Source organism: Mytilus trossulus, chromosome 13 (assembly GCF_036588685.1).
Source record: "Mytilus trossulus isolate FHL-02 chromosome 13, PNRI_Mtr1.1.1.hap1, whole genome shotgun sequence".
Taxonomy (NCBI): Eukaryota; Metazoa; Mollusca; class Bivalvia; order Mytilida; family Mytilidae; genus Mytilus; species Mytilus trossulus.
This window is the reverse complement of record NC_086385.1, coordinates 37944375-37961388: the sequence shown is the minus strand read 5'-3', so window position 1 is coordinate 37961388 and position 17014 is coordinate 37944375. Positions and strand designations below refer to the sequence as shown.

The 17014-nt window shown below is 31.7% G+C and overlaps 2 protein-coding genes across 2 annotated transcripts in view; one reads left to right on the top strand and one right to left on the bottom strand.

Annotated features, from left to right (window-relative positions):
- LOC134695531 (presequence protease, mitochondrial-like) overlaps window positions 1–2962 on the bottom strand; it is a 42293-nt gene extending 39331 nt beyond the window's left edge. Inside the window, exon 1 of the mRNA XM_063556820.1 lies at window positions 2691–2962. Within this exon, the coding sequence (XP_063412890.1) occupies window positions 2691–2740 (50 nt within the window). The 5' untranslated portion in view covers window positions 2741–2962. The remainder of the gene's footprint in view (window positions 1–2690) is intronic.
- A 246-nt stretch (window positions 2963–3208) lies between these two features.
- On the top strand, window positions 3209–7293 carry LOC134694735 (ankyrin repeat and SOCS box protein 8-like). The gene is made up of 3 exons (XM_063555782.1): window positions 3209–3339; window positions 4977–5215; window positions 6139–7293. The coding sequence occupies exons 2-3, from the start codon at window positions 4988–4990 to the stop codon at window positions 6772–6774; spliced, it is 864 nt and encodes a 287-aa protein (XP_063411852.1). The 5' UTR covers window positions 3209–3339; window positions 4977–4987; the 3' UTR covers window positions 6775–7293.
- Window positions 7294–17014: the final 9721 nt, after the last annotated feature.

The window sequence follows — 17014 nt, the reverse complement described above, 5'->3', positions numbered from 1 at the left end:
ACTAACTAACTTGATACGGAAAATGTTCTTATTTTTTTAATAACCATATAGTCTGTTATTTTTAAACTGTTAATATTGGAATTAGTTAAAAAGTCAAAGTTCAAATCATAAATAAGTGTTCCGTGAAAATTGTTTTCGAAAATCTAATTCGTTCATAATTCTTTAACGTAATATACTTTATTCAAATAAATTAGGATCTTCGCTCCACTGATCACCCGCATGGCTTAAGGTATTACTCCCAAAGGTATTGTGAGGGGTGTAAGGTGACACGTCCAGGTATTTAAGCGATTTCCTGTCGGGCTTGCAAGTTCATGCATCGTTTCACTTCTGTAGGTATTGATCAGTGTACACGGCCGATAACTTAATAACTTATAACTTTCCATTTTGAACTATCAGGTGCATGTATAATATACATCTCTGTCTTGCGTGTCCGAAAGTGATATTATATACTAGTCATTACTTAACTCATACACTTGTTTATAAATAAAATTTCTGATGTAAAGAATATTATTTATATAAAAAAAAAAATGAAACAAAAACAAAAAAAATTGAAGATATACAAATATACGTATTTTTTCCAAGGGTTAATTTGGGAAAATCAGAGACATATAATTGTATTATATGTCTCTGGGAAAATGTAATATTTACTCGTTGTCAATAGTAAAGGACATAGTTGGATCATTCCAGAAATGTTGATTAAAAAAATGTGCGCACTTGTCGACGATTCGTTTATACGCCCGGATAGAAAGTTACGGAACTACAGCGCAATTTAAAATATATACATGTATACATTGAACATAAGAAGGAAACATACATTTTGTGCAAATTGGGGTAAAAGTTTTGTAAGTAGACTAGTCCATGTATACCAACAGTATGTAATCATCCAATTCGATAGACTATTGTATACCAAAAGAAGAAGAAGAAGAGGACCAATTTGATTGAAATACAGGTCTATCTATAACTTGCTTTGGTTCATCGAAGTTATGAACATAGTAAAATCACAGATTTATATATCAATTAGATTGTTCTCGAATAAAGAAAGAAATTCGTCATCACCACAATTGTTCCGACATATGCAACTGGACGTACACTAATAATCCCCGATGGATGTGAATATTTTATAGAAAAGCTATTGAGTATTAAAGTTTCAAATCATTTTCGGGATTTTTTCTTTCTTGATATTCAGTGACAGCAAATTTAAAGAATAAACTGCTTGTCAGATATTTGTCCGCTTTAGGGGTATTCTTGCCAGTTGAACAGACTTATAGTTACATTCAAAAATAGGGAAAGATGACATTAAATTCGTTGTCTTTTGTTTTTAAACATCTTTGGTCAAATAGTTATTAAGTATTTTACGTTGTGAGACGAAGACTATATTTAATAAGGACGTCCCCGATTATGATTAAATTTGGTTGAAGTTTTTCACACTTGATAAAGAATATCTATTCGTAATTTTTCGATTCCATTCCAAGAAGACCTTAAATTTGCTGTCAATTTTTTAAAACTTCTCAAGTAGAAAAATATTTTTTCTTTATTCGTTCATATTATATTCCGCTTCGGTACAGTTATCTTCAGTGAGTTCCAGTTATTAATTTATACGTGGCTTTTAAAAAGTCTAAATCTAAGTGTTCTCATTCATTTATTTGCCTAATAAAGACAAATGAAAATACTTTGGTAAAGCTATTTATAATTTCTAAGTTCTCCTTTTTATTAGACATCAATCAAGGTAAAAGGTGTAAATCATTTTAATCGGACATATGATTTAAGTTTCCCGTCTTTAACCGAAAATTGTGTCTTTCTTAGTAAATTAACTTATTTGAATTCAAATAAATAATAGCACCAAACATAATTAAATAATTCCACGGTGATCAATTTTTATTTGTCACCAACTTGAATATATATTTTAAATATGTGTATTGAATGCTCTCTTGTCTTATAATTCACTGATCCGAATAGACAGTCACACCTGGCAAGGTGTGCCCGAGAGGCGTGGTTAAATACCGAAGTGCAAATAACAATTTCAACAACCAATCTACGAGTATTGCCACAGAACCGTGAATACACACATCGTATCAACCAAGTCATAGCAGAGATAGTAAAAGGTCAATAAGAGTACTAGTACACCAACATATTGTCTTTACAGATTATTGTACTTTACTTTGTTCACCTTATCAGTCCGAAAATATATTAATTAAAAAATAAATTTATAACTTTTTGTGTTGTCTACAAAAATAATTCGAATATATACGTTTAACATAGAAAATTTATCTCATGAATATGAACAATTGAACGCCTGTGCGTTTTATCTTCTTATTATCGGATGGTTATTTAGATAAAGCATAAGTCATCGGCGCGCTTACGATTACGTTAAAATATGATTAAAAACCAAGACTTTTAATGATTGTATTTTAAAACCCGGCATGCAAAAACCAGGAGAAAACGTCACGACCTACAGGAAGTAGTTAATATTTTTTCATTTAATATTGAATTTCTCCTTTATTACTGCACATATAGCGATAAAACTTTGTGAATATATATATTATGTCATAATGAACATATTTAAACCATAAGTAAAAAATCGTGAATTTTCCCTTTAAGGTAAAGAGAGGTTAATGACTAATGAGAACTTAAATTAAAAAAAATTCTGATGCAAGACTTGAAAAAGTGAGCCTCATAAAACAGTCACATACCTTTTCGCAAAAATCCTAGAAAATTTTCCTGGTTTGATTATCCTATGCATGTTGTATCAAAATAATCAACTGATCAGCTCGAAGTGTAGATGTTGAAAAATTATAAGTCAGGTCGGTCAAATTTCAATGGGCGCATCCATGTTGACATTCAGAAGAGAATAATTTATATAAACAAAATTTAACCTATTTAAAAAAAACATGACAGTAAAATAATGTTGAATATATCAATTTTAAACTAAAATTACAAGCATATTGTCAAAATATGTCCTTGAAGATAATTGTAACATACATTATTTTCCATTTTCTGCATATATCTTATTTATACGGTAAAGTGAATATTCCAATGTTATATCTTCAATCAAATATTTAATATAAACATTGATTCAATACTAGAAAAATAAGTTGAGTCAGATACATAAAATGCATTAAACGTCTTTGATTATGTTTACACTCGTTGGTTATTTACTATTTTATATTTAGCAAGTGTCTGTTGGATGACCTTAACATTAAGTTGTCTTTATATTCTGTACATAGTAACTTTACCTTACAAAAAAATGTCAACAAACTTTGACAGATAGTTGACAGCTGTTAATTTGAAGAAAAAGGCTTTCTGGACAGTGACAACACGTTTAAGTAGTACATGCTAATGGTATATTTTAATTAGATCGTAAACTCATAGAAAAATAGCACAACAAATACTTTGCATTAAAAATTTGGAATGCATTTAAACAAAATGCTGACATGTAGTTTTATTTTTCCCTAGGCCATATCATATACATGTATATTCATGTGCCAACATATACAAATGTTAAATAAAACCATTTTGGCTATTTTACTGCAAAAAAAAAAACCCAGTTATATCAAATTCCAATGTTGCCAAAATGTAAAATAATAATTCCCTTAAAATAAATCTCTATGGCATTAATTGTCTCTTTATTGGAACATGCAAATCTTCCCCCATGATTTTGTGATAACTGTGAAGTTGAAATCATTCCTTTGTAAAGGAGTAGGTCCGGTAAGGACCGATTTTGGCCTCAAATTTCAGTTTCATCTGACGAAAGATTTAGACCACTTTCTAAACACTTAAGTGTCTATTTCATATGATTCAATTAATTTATGTGAAAGATTTTAACTTATTTAGTCATAAAAATCGATCCGATTTAAGCTCAAATATGAAAATCTACCAAATATGCGAAAAAATGTCACTTTTCAGATGGTTTCGGTGAAAAACGAAAGTGGCCACATCCGTGTTCATCCTCAATCTTTATATATGTTATGTATTATCATCAAATACAACTTCCATTTCAATATTTTGGATGAACACGAATGCGTCCACTTTCGTTTTACACGGAAACTGTCTAAAATTTAAGTAAAATGCTGGAATTGTTAAGATTTCAGTAATTTAGCATGACTTATTGGTGCTAGTACCCAATATATGTGCATTGTATTGTCAAAAACAGCCCATATTTATGTAGCAGAACCATTCTACTATCCAATAAATAACCACAAGTTTACATTTTAACAATTTTGTAAAACTGCTATATTTTGGGGCCAAAAAGGGATCTTACTGGACCTACTCCTTTACAGATGTTTCCATGAGTTAGTTGACTGTTGCAGAATATCTGTTTCACAGAATATAAATATACATGTTTTGTTTTTAATGTCATACTTACAAAATGTACAATATACAATTAATCCATTGCCCTTTCGACGAATGTGTCCTGGTGCCACATGTGGTCATAATGTGGAGCAGGATCTGCTTACCCTTCTGAAGCACCTGAGATCTAGTTTTTTTGGGGGTTCATGTTGCAAAGTCTTTAGTTTGTGTCTTGTGTACATGTACTATTGTTTTTCTTTTTAACCATGGCTTTGTCAGTTTTATTTTTGATCTATTACTTTGAATGTCCCTCTGGTATTTTTGGCCCCTCTTTTGAAGTATTAATGTTAAATATGAAAATCTCTTTTGCATTGTTGCATAATATATAACTTCACCTTGTTATGGACATTTATGTCATGCATGCATGTACAATGATGTACAATGTATATAGTACTATATACATGTACTTATTGTGAGATAAATTTTGTACACTTAAATGTTTATGTCAAGTGTAGTTTACTGTCAATGACTGTGCACTCAAAAGAAAATTCTTTGCTTTTTCAACATGAAAAACAAGAAACCTATTAGGATAAGTTCACCCTGGTGGAATCAAAAAAATGTTTATGCTTTTTCAATCACTCAGTAGTTTATATTTAAGAAATTATATGAGTTTTTCACTTATTTTTTAGCTGCTTTACCAATGTGGTATGCTATGGAGAATGAACAGAATATGTATGCTTTATCAGAGCGTCTGATTCGAGCAATCAGTAATTGGCATTTATGTGTTCCCTCTGTAGACGACATAGAAGATCTTATTGATGCAGGGGCAGATGTTAACAGACTGCATGGTACTTTGTTACCCCTCCATTGTGCCTGTATGGTCAGCGACAATGAAACTCTCAAGTTATTGTTGGACAAAGGTGCTAGGGTTAGTATATTTTAAATATGCCAAGGAAAAAAAGAAGTAGCATGATCATCAATAATACATACAGCAATCAAAAAGAACAATTTATTTTTAGAAATACATTTAGATGTCTACAGGTCACTATATATATAGTCCTTATTGTTGCCAAGCTCTCAGTATATAAATTGAGGCCAGCTACATACATATACAGTACTACATACATATAAATATCCCCATCAAAACCCTCAAACATGTAAAAAGACAGATTTACATGTATCAACACTCATTTTCAACAAATTTTAATATTTACTGTCTGGAAAAAGATAATAATGACTCAAAATCTAGTAATGAGTGTATGAAGATGAGACAGCTACTTTTTAACTCAATAAACAATGATAAATGAAAAAGATTTGATAATTATTCAGTGGTATTGGTTGTTATTTTTTTAGATCCTTTTGCCAAAATACAACAACATACATGTATGAAATATGATTGAAGATTTAAGATTAGCATTAAGGGGTAAAACTTATACAATTCATGTTCATTTGCTTAAAGATGTTGAAGATTTAAGTAATATTTACTTGTAGAAGTAAATTTGTATTATTTAATTTTCAGATTTGAATTATCTCCCTTTATCTTCACCAAAAATAATAAAAACAGGTCACTTGTACTGATTAAAATTGTTAAAACTAGAATTTTGTATCTTTTTATCAAAAGCTTGAGACTGCAAAAAAAGGGGAAATCCAACATTCATGACATAAAATTATCCATTTGACTTAAACACTCAACAAATTTTACAAATAAATATGTACATTATAAAATATTTATGTTAAAATTAAACTTGTACCTCTTTTTGTCTCTGGTAGAGAGTTGTCTCATTGGCAATTATACAAAAGCTTCTTACAATTGTTATGCTGCATTATTTATATGGCCAGTCTTTTTTACAGGTAAATGATGCTGACGGTTATGGGAGAACAGCTTTACACTATGCTGCTGAGCGAGATTCCGTTTGTACAGAAATGTTGATAGAACATGGAGCCAACGTAAATGCAGGAGATGCTAATTCAAACACTGCTTTACATTGGGCAGCATTTAAGAGCAACGAACCATGTGTTATATTGTTATTAAAGAATGGGGCCAATGTTGACGCCCATGATTTCAATGATGACACACCTCTCAGTTGGGCAGCTAGAAAAGGCAGTGTATCTATAATAAAACTCCTTTTAGATTACAATGCTTGTGTCAATTGTAAAAATCTTCGTGGACTTACAGCATTACATAGGATAGCATCAGTATTAGCTAGTGGACTCAACACAGATGCGGACAGTGACTGCATGGAGTTATTGCTGAGAGCTGTTGGTCAGTTTGACTTTCGAAATGAGAATTCAGAACTTCCGGCTGATTTAGCTAGAGACAATAAGTTATGCGAAACACTGTTACCACTCTCACAGAATGTTCGACCATTGGAAAATCTATGTCGTTTTACTATTAGGAAATTTTTAGGCCAAAGATACTTGCCAAACGTTGTACCAAAGTTACCTCTTCCTAGATCTATTCAAGAGTTAGTCTTGTTAAAAAAATGAATTTTAAATAGTATATATATATTTGCATTATGGAACAGTACACACTAGTAACATGTACTACATTGTATGGATTCATTTATTTCGTAGGTACCAATTTTGTGAACTAAGAAACACTTGTACATGTATTTTCATTAATAATCAATTTTATTGTTTTGATAAAATTTGTAGTCACAAGCCCATAGGCATAGAAAATATAAACTTTATCAAATTTTTCAAAGAAATTTACAGTTCATCTGTACCAAAACATTTAACAAAAATTGGTTTCTCACAAAAATAAAAATGAATCCACATGAAGTCTAGAAAATTCTTCTTATTGGTAATCTTTCATGATATATACATGTATATACTGCTGAAAAGGGCTAGTTCACTCTTTAATATCAGGGCTGTGTATTTCAATAGGTAATATTTGAAAGTATTTACAAATGGTAATTATCTTTTATCATCAAAGATGCCCTTTATTATACCATTATATATAATTAGCATGATTAGGAACAAATGAGTCAAGTCAAAAAAGTTGTACTTGATCACATCCACATTTTAACCTATTCTTTGTATCAAACTGGGTAAAAAAAAATGGTTGGGATGGGTTTTTTTTAACCAAAAAAGTCACATAAATTGTCATAGATGGTATGCGTTTCACTCATGTCAGTGATTATCTAACAAACTTAACAACAGGAAAAATGCATTCACAAAATCACCCTATTTCACAGAAGTTCAGTTCACAGAACACTAGCAAGCAGGGGCAGATCCAGCCATTTTAAAAAGGGGGATTCCAACTAATGTACATGTCCCCATTCAACATGTTCAAATGCATTTTAATGATCATCCAAAAAAAGGGGGGGGTTCCAACCACAGGAACATCCCCCTCCCCCTGGATCCATGCCTGAGCAAGAGTGTTTTGGATTCAAGCGTCACCGATGAGTCTTTTGTAGACGAAACGTGCATCTGGCATATATACAAAATGTAGTCCTGGTATCTATGATGAGTTTATTTATGTCTGCCCTCTATATAGTTTAGTGGAAGCAAGATTTAAGCATGCTGTTTCCTGGCAGTGGATGTGGCATATCACCAATTTATTAAGTTTATAAATTATTACCTCAGTTTAACGGGATTCACTTACATGTAATAACTTCGTCAATGATAATTGATGTGCATGCATATTAGTTTAGTACATGTTATTTCCATGTACATATATCATGTATAAATATCATTTGGTCCTGTCCCTTCAATTTTGGCTATTGACTTTGATACTGTACTTAGATTAGATGTTAAAGTTTGTGATTATAGGTTGTAGTTTAAGTGGAAGCACTATACATGTACATATAATGGTAAGTCAGTTACATTAGTATGAAGTTGTATCAGCATTTACACATCTTATATTCATGAAGATCATTAGACCTTTCCACCTCAATCATGGTCTATTTGTTGACTTTAAAAATTTTGAATAGTTTTAATGTTTCAAGTTTGTGATTTGGGGATTATGTTAGTTAGCAGAGGGGGGCAGGTGTCCAGTGCCCCGTATTTATGTTGGAAAAATTTGGTTGCTTATATTGGGAATCACTGAAGCATGAGAGGAGTAGACCCCTTCTTAAGCAGTCAGTGCCCCTCCTATTATGAAAATTTCTACATCTGCATCTGAGAATTAGAACCACTTATGGTAATTGAATGAAATTTGGTCACATGTATGCATTTGTATTAGCAATAGCCTACAGCATTTCTAGGGAAATTATAATATATGGTCCTGTCCCTTTGTCATGGTTCATTTACTAATTATTACTTTTGTAATTAACTTTTGAAAAATTTACATGTCAGAGTTTGTGATAATGTCACTGTAAGTGAAACCACTTTATTATAATAAAAAAAAATGAATTATTATGCAGTATTAGCATTGGCATATATAATTTCCAAGGAGATATTGTGACCCTACATCATTTTGTAAATTTTTTGAGTATGTTACATTTTGAAGTGCATGAATTGCCATTTTAATTCTAACATTTGCATTTTACTATTAAAATAACACTCAAGTCAAGACATATCTCTGTGTCCACAGTTTATTAAGGTGGTACCTAACACTGCAGGGAGATAACTCTGTAAAGTCAGCTAAATGTTTTAATTACGTTGTGTTGTAAAAGGAATATTATTAAGCTTCTCAATGATCAAAATTGGTGTTTGTCAAATTGCTATATAACCAGTGTATTTTTTTTGAAAAAATGGTTAATTCAATTAGTTTTAAATTCTTATATTTTTGTTAAAGTGTCAAAGTAAATACTTTGACAAAATTTTATGAAAATTTATCTAGCCAAATTAATTTTAGTGAAAGTGTTGGGTACCACCTTAAAAAAATCACCTTGTCTGTACTGTATAACACATATTATGTAGATGTATTTTATATCATTATTAGATTTGTTGTTTGTTTTCACTTGAGATTTGTTAAGAATAAACTGTTATATATATGAAGAAATTAATCTTGTTCAAGCTGTTTTTAATGTTTAAGTTCCAAAAACAATGAGCAAAGCCTGCATAGTCAGCTATTAAAGGCCATGAAATGACAAAATACGAGAAAACGAACGGCCTAATTTTACAGGCTCATGATATGGAACAGGCTCATACTTACAGAATGGGGGAGGGGGTGGGGTAACCATGATAGATTGATCCCCATCCTCTGTTAACCTTGAACAGTGTTGTAACAGTACAACAGAAGAACAAACTATGAAAATCAGTTGAAAAAGGCTTAACTCATCAGATGGAGGATATTTACAAAAAGAAGATCATTTACAAAACATTACACACAAAACAGATTTAGCAACACAATGCTCACTTACAGAGATCTAGCCATTTCTTAAAGGGGGTTGCAATATATTCAAGTCATATAAAAAAGGGGAAGGGTACCAATACAATAGCATTAGTTGTCACACAAAATATAAACTTTTAGCTACTTCTTTACAAGCAGAACCAAATAAAAAGCAAGTCCCAACTGTGTACTGGCTTCCGAAGCTACACAAAACACCTCACAAATACAGATTGATTTCATCTTATTTCGTCTTCAAGTCATTGTTCCACTACTAAATTGTCTATTCTATCTACTACTGCACTTGATAAAATAAAAAAACTGATAATAAATTGTTCAAATAAGGCCTTTGAAAATATTGGAATTAATTACTTTTGGGGTGTCAAAAACTCGTTGGAAGTACATTTTACTTGATAAATTGCATGCATGTATTGATGATTTTGAAAGTTTTGATTTGTCTACCCTATATACAACGTTGCCTCATTCTTATTAAGAAAAAAATCATGCACCTTTTTGAATAGGCATTAAATAAGTCAAAATGCAAATACATAAGTTCAAACTCTTTTAGGTCATTTTTTAGTAGCAACAAACAAAAGTACTTTGTGAATTGGACATGCTTTGATATTATATCAGCTCTTGCTAACTAAACCTTTAAACATACTTATAAAGAAGGGATACAGTTACGATACTGTTGACAGGTCATTAAAGGTTGCATATTCTGGCTTCAATATTGATTCACTTAAAGGGTCTTTGCATCGGAATTAAACACATTTGTTCTAAAACCTGTTGTTGGCATGACAAAGGTTATAAATGTTCTTCTCGTATATTTTATGATAGTATATAATACTAAACCTCTAACGGGAGGGATTGTGCTTGATATTCATATGATGACGACATAATCTTTCAATCAGTTAAATTGAGGTCTGCAGCTGACATGCCAGTTACTGCTATATAGTAGTCTTTTATTATTATGTATTATTGTCGTTTTGTTTATTTTTTTCTTTTGTTACCTATTCTTACATCGGACTCGGACTTCTATTAAACTGAGTTTTACTATGCGTAGTGTTTTGCATTTGTTTTTCTACAGTGATCAGATGTATAGGTGGAGGATTGAGATCTCAAAACATTCCCCCGCTTCATTTTTACGCCGCCCTGTCCCAAGTCAGGAGCTTCTGGCCTTTGTTAGTCTTGTAGTATTTTTTATTTTCAAAAGCTACATGTAAGTGTCAACTTATTCTAAGCTTGGACTTTTATACTAACTCTTAATAGTCCCCGTTGTAAGTGAAACATTTATAGACTCAACATTATATACCAGACTCTACTATAGTTCGGTCACTACTCAATTAAGTTTGTCGATAACGTAACTAATTTTGACGGTAAAGAAACTAAAGAAACATCAATTCGATCACTTCTCTGTTACGGGCTGTATCAAAACCCTTGTAAAAGGAAAAGAAAAGAAAAAAATCATTTAATAGCTTTTTGGTTTTGGCGTAGTTTTTCTGTACACAATATAGAATACCTATGAGGGATAAAACTCGACTCGAGATCTTACGGGACTCCCCACTGAGCGATAATCCAGGTCCGCCTCGGGTCGGTGTTACAATAAACAATATAAAGACAAGGGCATCACGGAGGTCCATTTCCTGTCATGTCTTTGGTATCGCTTAGCGAATATCTATGTTGCATTTTGAAGAGACAGAAAGAAGGATAAAAGACAAGACAAGTATAAACTACTATTATTAGAGAAGGTAAACCTTATAGATTCAAATTTAGTGTAGTTTCGATATATGTCTGAAATCTGAGACTTCTGTGTAAAATAAGTTTCAGTTAAAATAAATTTTTGGTAACAATTTATTTAAATAGACCTCAGTCTTTAAAAATAGATCACACGTGCACGAGTTTCTATCCACCGGTTAAATTTTAAACAAAAACAAAAATTCTGCTTTGTAATTTTCAGAAAGCTTGACAACCAATTAAGGCAGACAAAATTATTTGATATTTGCATGATGCTGAAACAATCTATACAAATCATGAACTCTGTTGAATGCTTCTGAAAAAAGAAAATGGGTTTTCTATAACTTTGCAAAATTCATTTTGAAATTTCATCATCTCTCATCTCTCGCCTGACAATGTACTACGAATTTGAAAATGCAAAGAACAAAATTTTAGAAAAGAAATAACTTTTAAGGAGAATATTTTACTACGGTTACGTCTAAATAATGAATGCAAATTTTGGTATACTTATTGTAAATTACCCAATTTATATGCTGAACATTTTTAGTGGAGCATAAATATATATAGGTATACCCTACTATGCTGTGAATTATTTTAAAGACTAAAACCTACTTAACCTCGCTGAATCGATAAAAACACGTTTTGCAGTGTAATTATTGCTCTAATGATGCATGGCGTTGCTTGTACCGGAAAAAAAGGGGACATACATTTTAATTTTCTTGTGCAGCTGCTGACAAAATAGTATGGAGGTTCTCATCGTTGAATGCTATACGGTCATTTTTAATTTCTTATATCCACTTCATCTGAACTTTGATGAATAGTTGTCTAATTGAAAATCATACCACATCTGCTTTCTTTTTAAAAAAAAAATCAAAATTTATTTGGAACTTCAATAACGTTAATGGAGAACTCTCTATAAGAGACCAAAATGACACAGAAATGAAAAAAATATAGGTCATCGTACGGGCAAAGCCCAATACGCATAGTCAGCTATAAAAGGCCCCGAAATGACAATGTTAAACATTTCAAACGACAAAACTACTGACTAATTTATGTACAAAAACTGAACGAAAAACAAATATGTTACACATAAACAAACGACAACCACTGAATTACAGGCTCCTGACTTGGGACAGGCACATACATACAGAATTTGGCGGGGTTAAACAAGTTAGCGGAATCCCAACCCTCTCCTAACCTGGGACAATGGTGTAACAGTAATGACTTTTGTCCTTGTTCGAGGAAATGAAGAATGTAATAATTTCCGTATTGATGATGGTGGATGTGTTTAACGACTTTGACTGGATTTACATATCTATATTGAGATTGATGCTGTTATCTTAAATACGATTTCATTTTTGTTATGTTTTTTTTTATTTTTAAACACGAATTTTTGAAATTCAAAATCATTTTTATCCCAGTTTCGTTATAATCATGCGTTGGTGCTTATAATAATATCATATATCAAGTAAATATTTGTGCTATTAATTTTAAACTATTTCTAGTGAAATATTTATTGCACCAATAAAAAAATTAAGGCGTTGACAGATGTGCACGTTTTTTAATTATTAAAAAAAAAACGAAATTAGCATAAGCGTATTAATGTTAGATTATACATGTACCTGCAAATTGGATTGACCCCTACCGGTGTTTATTGTAACACATGTAATCGAAGGCAGTCTCTTATCTAGAATTATATAATATAATATAATTAATAAACTATAATAATGTCTGATTTCATTTCATCTTTGAATACATTCATGAAATATCAAGATGAAACACAACGAAAATAACATTTTTGAAAACATGCCCAGCGTCCTTGTATCCCATTTTGGAATTATTGTGGACTGTAATCGCTATATATATGAAGATAGTTCAAATTAAATCTTCCTTTCCCCTACAAGCAACTTGATCACGTATTTTAACCTTTTTCTATATACTTTTAAAATACATTTGTAAAATTGTAGTACAATTTGTCAACAACAAAATACCTGTTCCAAAGTTATCTTACAAAGACAACGCAATTAACATTTGATGAGCATTTCATATTACACTACGCAAATTAAAACAGACTGTCAATTGAAAAGGTTTAACTCATCAGATGAATACAAATATAGATACATTGAACAAAAACACAGATTAGACGTAAAATAGAGAATGGAAATGGGGAATGTGTCAAAGAGACAACAACCCGACCAAAGAAAAAAACACAACAACAGAAGGTCACCAACAGGTCTTCAATGAAGCGAGAAATTCCCGCACCCGGAGGTAGACTGATACTTGTACATACCAACAACAAACAGACACTAAGTACATATCTAAGAGTACTTGCAGTAACTGGCAGCTAGTTCAAAGCCAGTAACAACTTACAAAAAAATCAGGAGTCTAAAACTAAATTATTAATCAACACACTTCCAATATCCAATGTAGTTAGTGTAAAGACATCATAAACAGTCAGAGAAAAACATGACATTGTGCAAGTCAAATATACAGGTATCTATTTAACATTATGTTTAGTTTGCTTTAAATTTACAGATAACAAAATCAATATCAATACCAATAAAAACAATATTCAAAGATTTTTACGTGTTTGTTTGTCTGCTTTACGGAGTAGTTTGGTGTTGTGTTGTATTACACAATCAAGGGTCAATGTTTCACCTTTTTATTAATTTTTATGTTATCACTTGTTTTGTTTTTTAGTAACAGAAAAATGCCAAAGAAGAAAAAAATCTCGTTGTCAACCAACAGGAAATATCATTATAGGAAGCACAAGACAAAAACTAAGCTATTACAACTAGACAACCGTATTTCCCACGACCATACTTATTCCATGCACATACCAAAACCTGAAGCAGAACATGATGGAGACCACATGCAAACCACTGACTTGTCAAACGAAAGTCATTCTTTACCCATTATTCAAGACAACTGTTATTCTATGAACGTACAAGTAGTTGAAACAACATACAATAGGGACAATGACCAATTGCAGAACACCAAATTGTCGTACGAAATTCGTTCTTTACCCATTAGTCAAGACAACGGGTTTTATAAAGTACAAGTACCTGAAGTCGAATATGAAAGAGAACTTATGCAGAACTACTACTTGTCAAACGATATTCAAAACGAAAACATGTCTCGGAAAATTGAGGCTTTTGAGACTCAACATGTCGATGACGTGTCAACGCCATTTCAACAATTGAAAAAGAACGTTAAAGACTTGGACTTGGGCCCTTTCGAAGTTAACGATTCAAAACATGCAATAACCTTATTTGAGTTGTATAGATGAAGAATTCACATCAGTTAAATTGTCAATCAAACTACAAGACGACTTTATACCCATTGTCCATGTACACAATAGACCTCTACCAACTGACCATGATATATGGAAGTCCGTACCTCAGACTTTGCAATCAATTGAAAAACGTGAGGGCTTTCTGAGAAACATACGAAGATATGAGGTATGCACGGGAAATTTTTACCAAAAGTTCCAAGATAAAATTAGTTTACAAATAAATTTTTGCTTTGTTGAAGTCTCCATTGATCCTGCTTCTATTTTGAACAACTGGTAACTACCTTCGCAGAACAGTTTGGGTTTTTTCCGTGTGTTATTAATGCCATACAAACAACGCTAAAAAAATAGACAGTTGGAAATTCTAATTTGACTTTAATAACGCGGTTAGCTTAAACTAAAACAAAACAAACAATACACGCAAGCCTAACTCTTCGTTCTGTCTTTAAACTTCGTACAGATATTGTTTTTACAACACGTATAAAATAAGATGTGGTATGATTGCTAATGAGACAACTCTCCATTACAGGCTCTTGACTTGGTTACGTTGACCTTTGAATAATTTGGCTCTTGTTTAAGATCCCTTTGGTCAAATTGCCCCGCACGTATTCGGGTACTAACACATCGATCCTTGGTTTTCAAATTTTGATTGCACTGTTCTAATGAGGTAAATACAGAAAAAGCACTACAGACGTACCAAATTGTTATTCTAATATGACGTCCTTATTACGCTTTGTTAACAAAGCCGTGTTCTAATGAGCACAAAAAATATGCTTGACACATGCGCAAGGACTTAATGCTTATAGTAACGTTATTTCCATCGTTATCCTTTAAAATATATACATTTAGGCAGCTAACATAAACTTTTATTATATTTTTTTATGAAACAACATTATATTTATCCTGCTAGTAGTTTTTAAACTTGTCAAATATGAAATGCAATGCACAAATTCCTCGAGGAGGAAACGGGAACAGCCAAACATTTTTACGATAATTTCGTACGCTTCGACCTATAAAAATACTATATTTGTCCTATTAGAATCGAAATAATTCCTTCATGTCATGCTCTATGCTCATTTTAACATGGGTAGGCATTATATTTGACCACATTTTACACCTCGCTAACGCTCAGTGTAAAATATTGACAAATATAATGCCTACCCATGTTAAAATGAGCATAGAGCATGACATGAAGGAATTATTTCTTAATTATTATTTTCAATCAAATAATTAAGAGACTCTTTTTCGAGTTATTGTCTCCGAAGAAACAAATGTCCGAGTCAAATGCATATTCAATTGATGTAATTAACAAGAACCTGCATATCTCATTTTTTTTCTCATCCTAATTATGCATTAATATTTGCCACTGGACATAACATTAAAATATTTTTCATTTTTCTTTAAATTTGTATCAGTCTATTTTTTTTAAGTATTATAAATTACTTTTTAAATTTAAATTTTTCGTATGAGATCTGATTATGCAATCGATCGCTATTGGATTATAATCATGTTTTACTCTGTTACATTTACATGTCTAATAGAGGTAAGAAGATGGGTTTGAGCACCAATGAGATATCTCTCCATCTAAGTCACAATTTGTAAAAGTAATCCGTTATAGGTTAACGTACTGCTTTCAACACGGACCGTTTTGAATGCCACCAATCATGTGCATTCATGTCCAAGACTTTGTTCCAAGTCTGTAGATACATTTTCGTTCAGACATAACTCCTGGCTAGAATTCTTTGTTTGTATTATGATTTTAGAATCAATACCTTAATAACATTACTTTCCCTCCTGTGAAATTCAAATAGAAATGTCTGCGGACAGATAATATAAACATTGCTTTACATATATATGGTATACATACATGTAATTGTATATCAATCGAGGCTACGGTTTCTTTACATATATGGGTTGACGTCTGACTAGCTTCTTTTTATAGTGTTATACTGTTTGATTTCTGTTTCAGTGGAAAAACATTCATTTCCTTTTCCAAAATTTATTCATATATCAACAACATCGTGTTGTTATTTTGTAACAAGCAAACACGGCAATAATTTACGCAGCTCCTTTCTATGAAACTATATGTTATGTTCTTCTTCAATGTTTAATCTAATTTGGGTCGCCCGTTGGTTTTATTTATATCATAGTATATCAGTCTGCAATTCAGTGGATAGATTCTTGAACCGTTTAGAATGGCCGGTCTATTGATCGTGCAGTGACCCTTCAGTGGAAAATATTACTTTAAGTCAGGACGGAAAAAAGGAAGAACAAACGAAAAAGTTTTTTTTCAAAGATAGTTGATCGATCTGAATGAAAGCCAAAAATTCGACAAAACAAATGGAAAAATAGCGTAAGTTTGATAGGAACATGAAATTTGCAGCACACTAGTTAAAAAACGAAGTACTAGTTCATTTTTCTGCTTG

Excerpts from the sequence above, each read along its gene's own strand:
- LOC134694735 (XM_063555782.1), top strand. The coding sequence starts at position 4,988 with ATGTGGTATGCTATGGAGAATGAACAGAATATGTATGCTTTATCAGAG. Across the intron at positions 5,216-6,138 it reads TGTTGGACAAAGGTGCTAGG|GTAAATGATGCTGACGGTTA; the intron begins GTTAGTATATTT and ends TCTTTTTTACAG.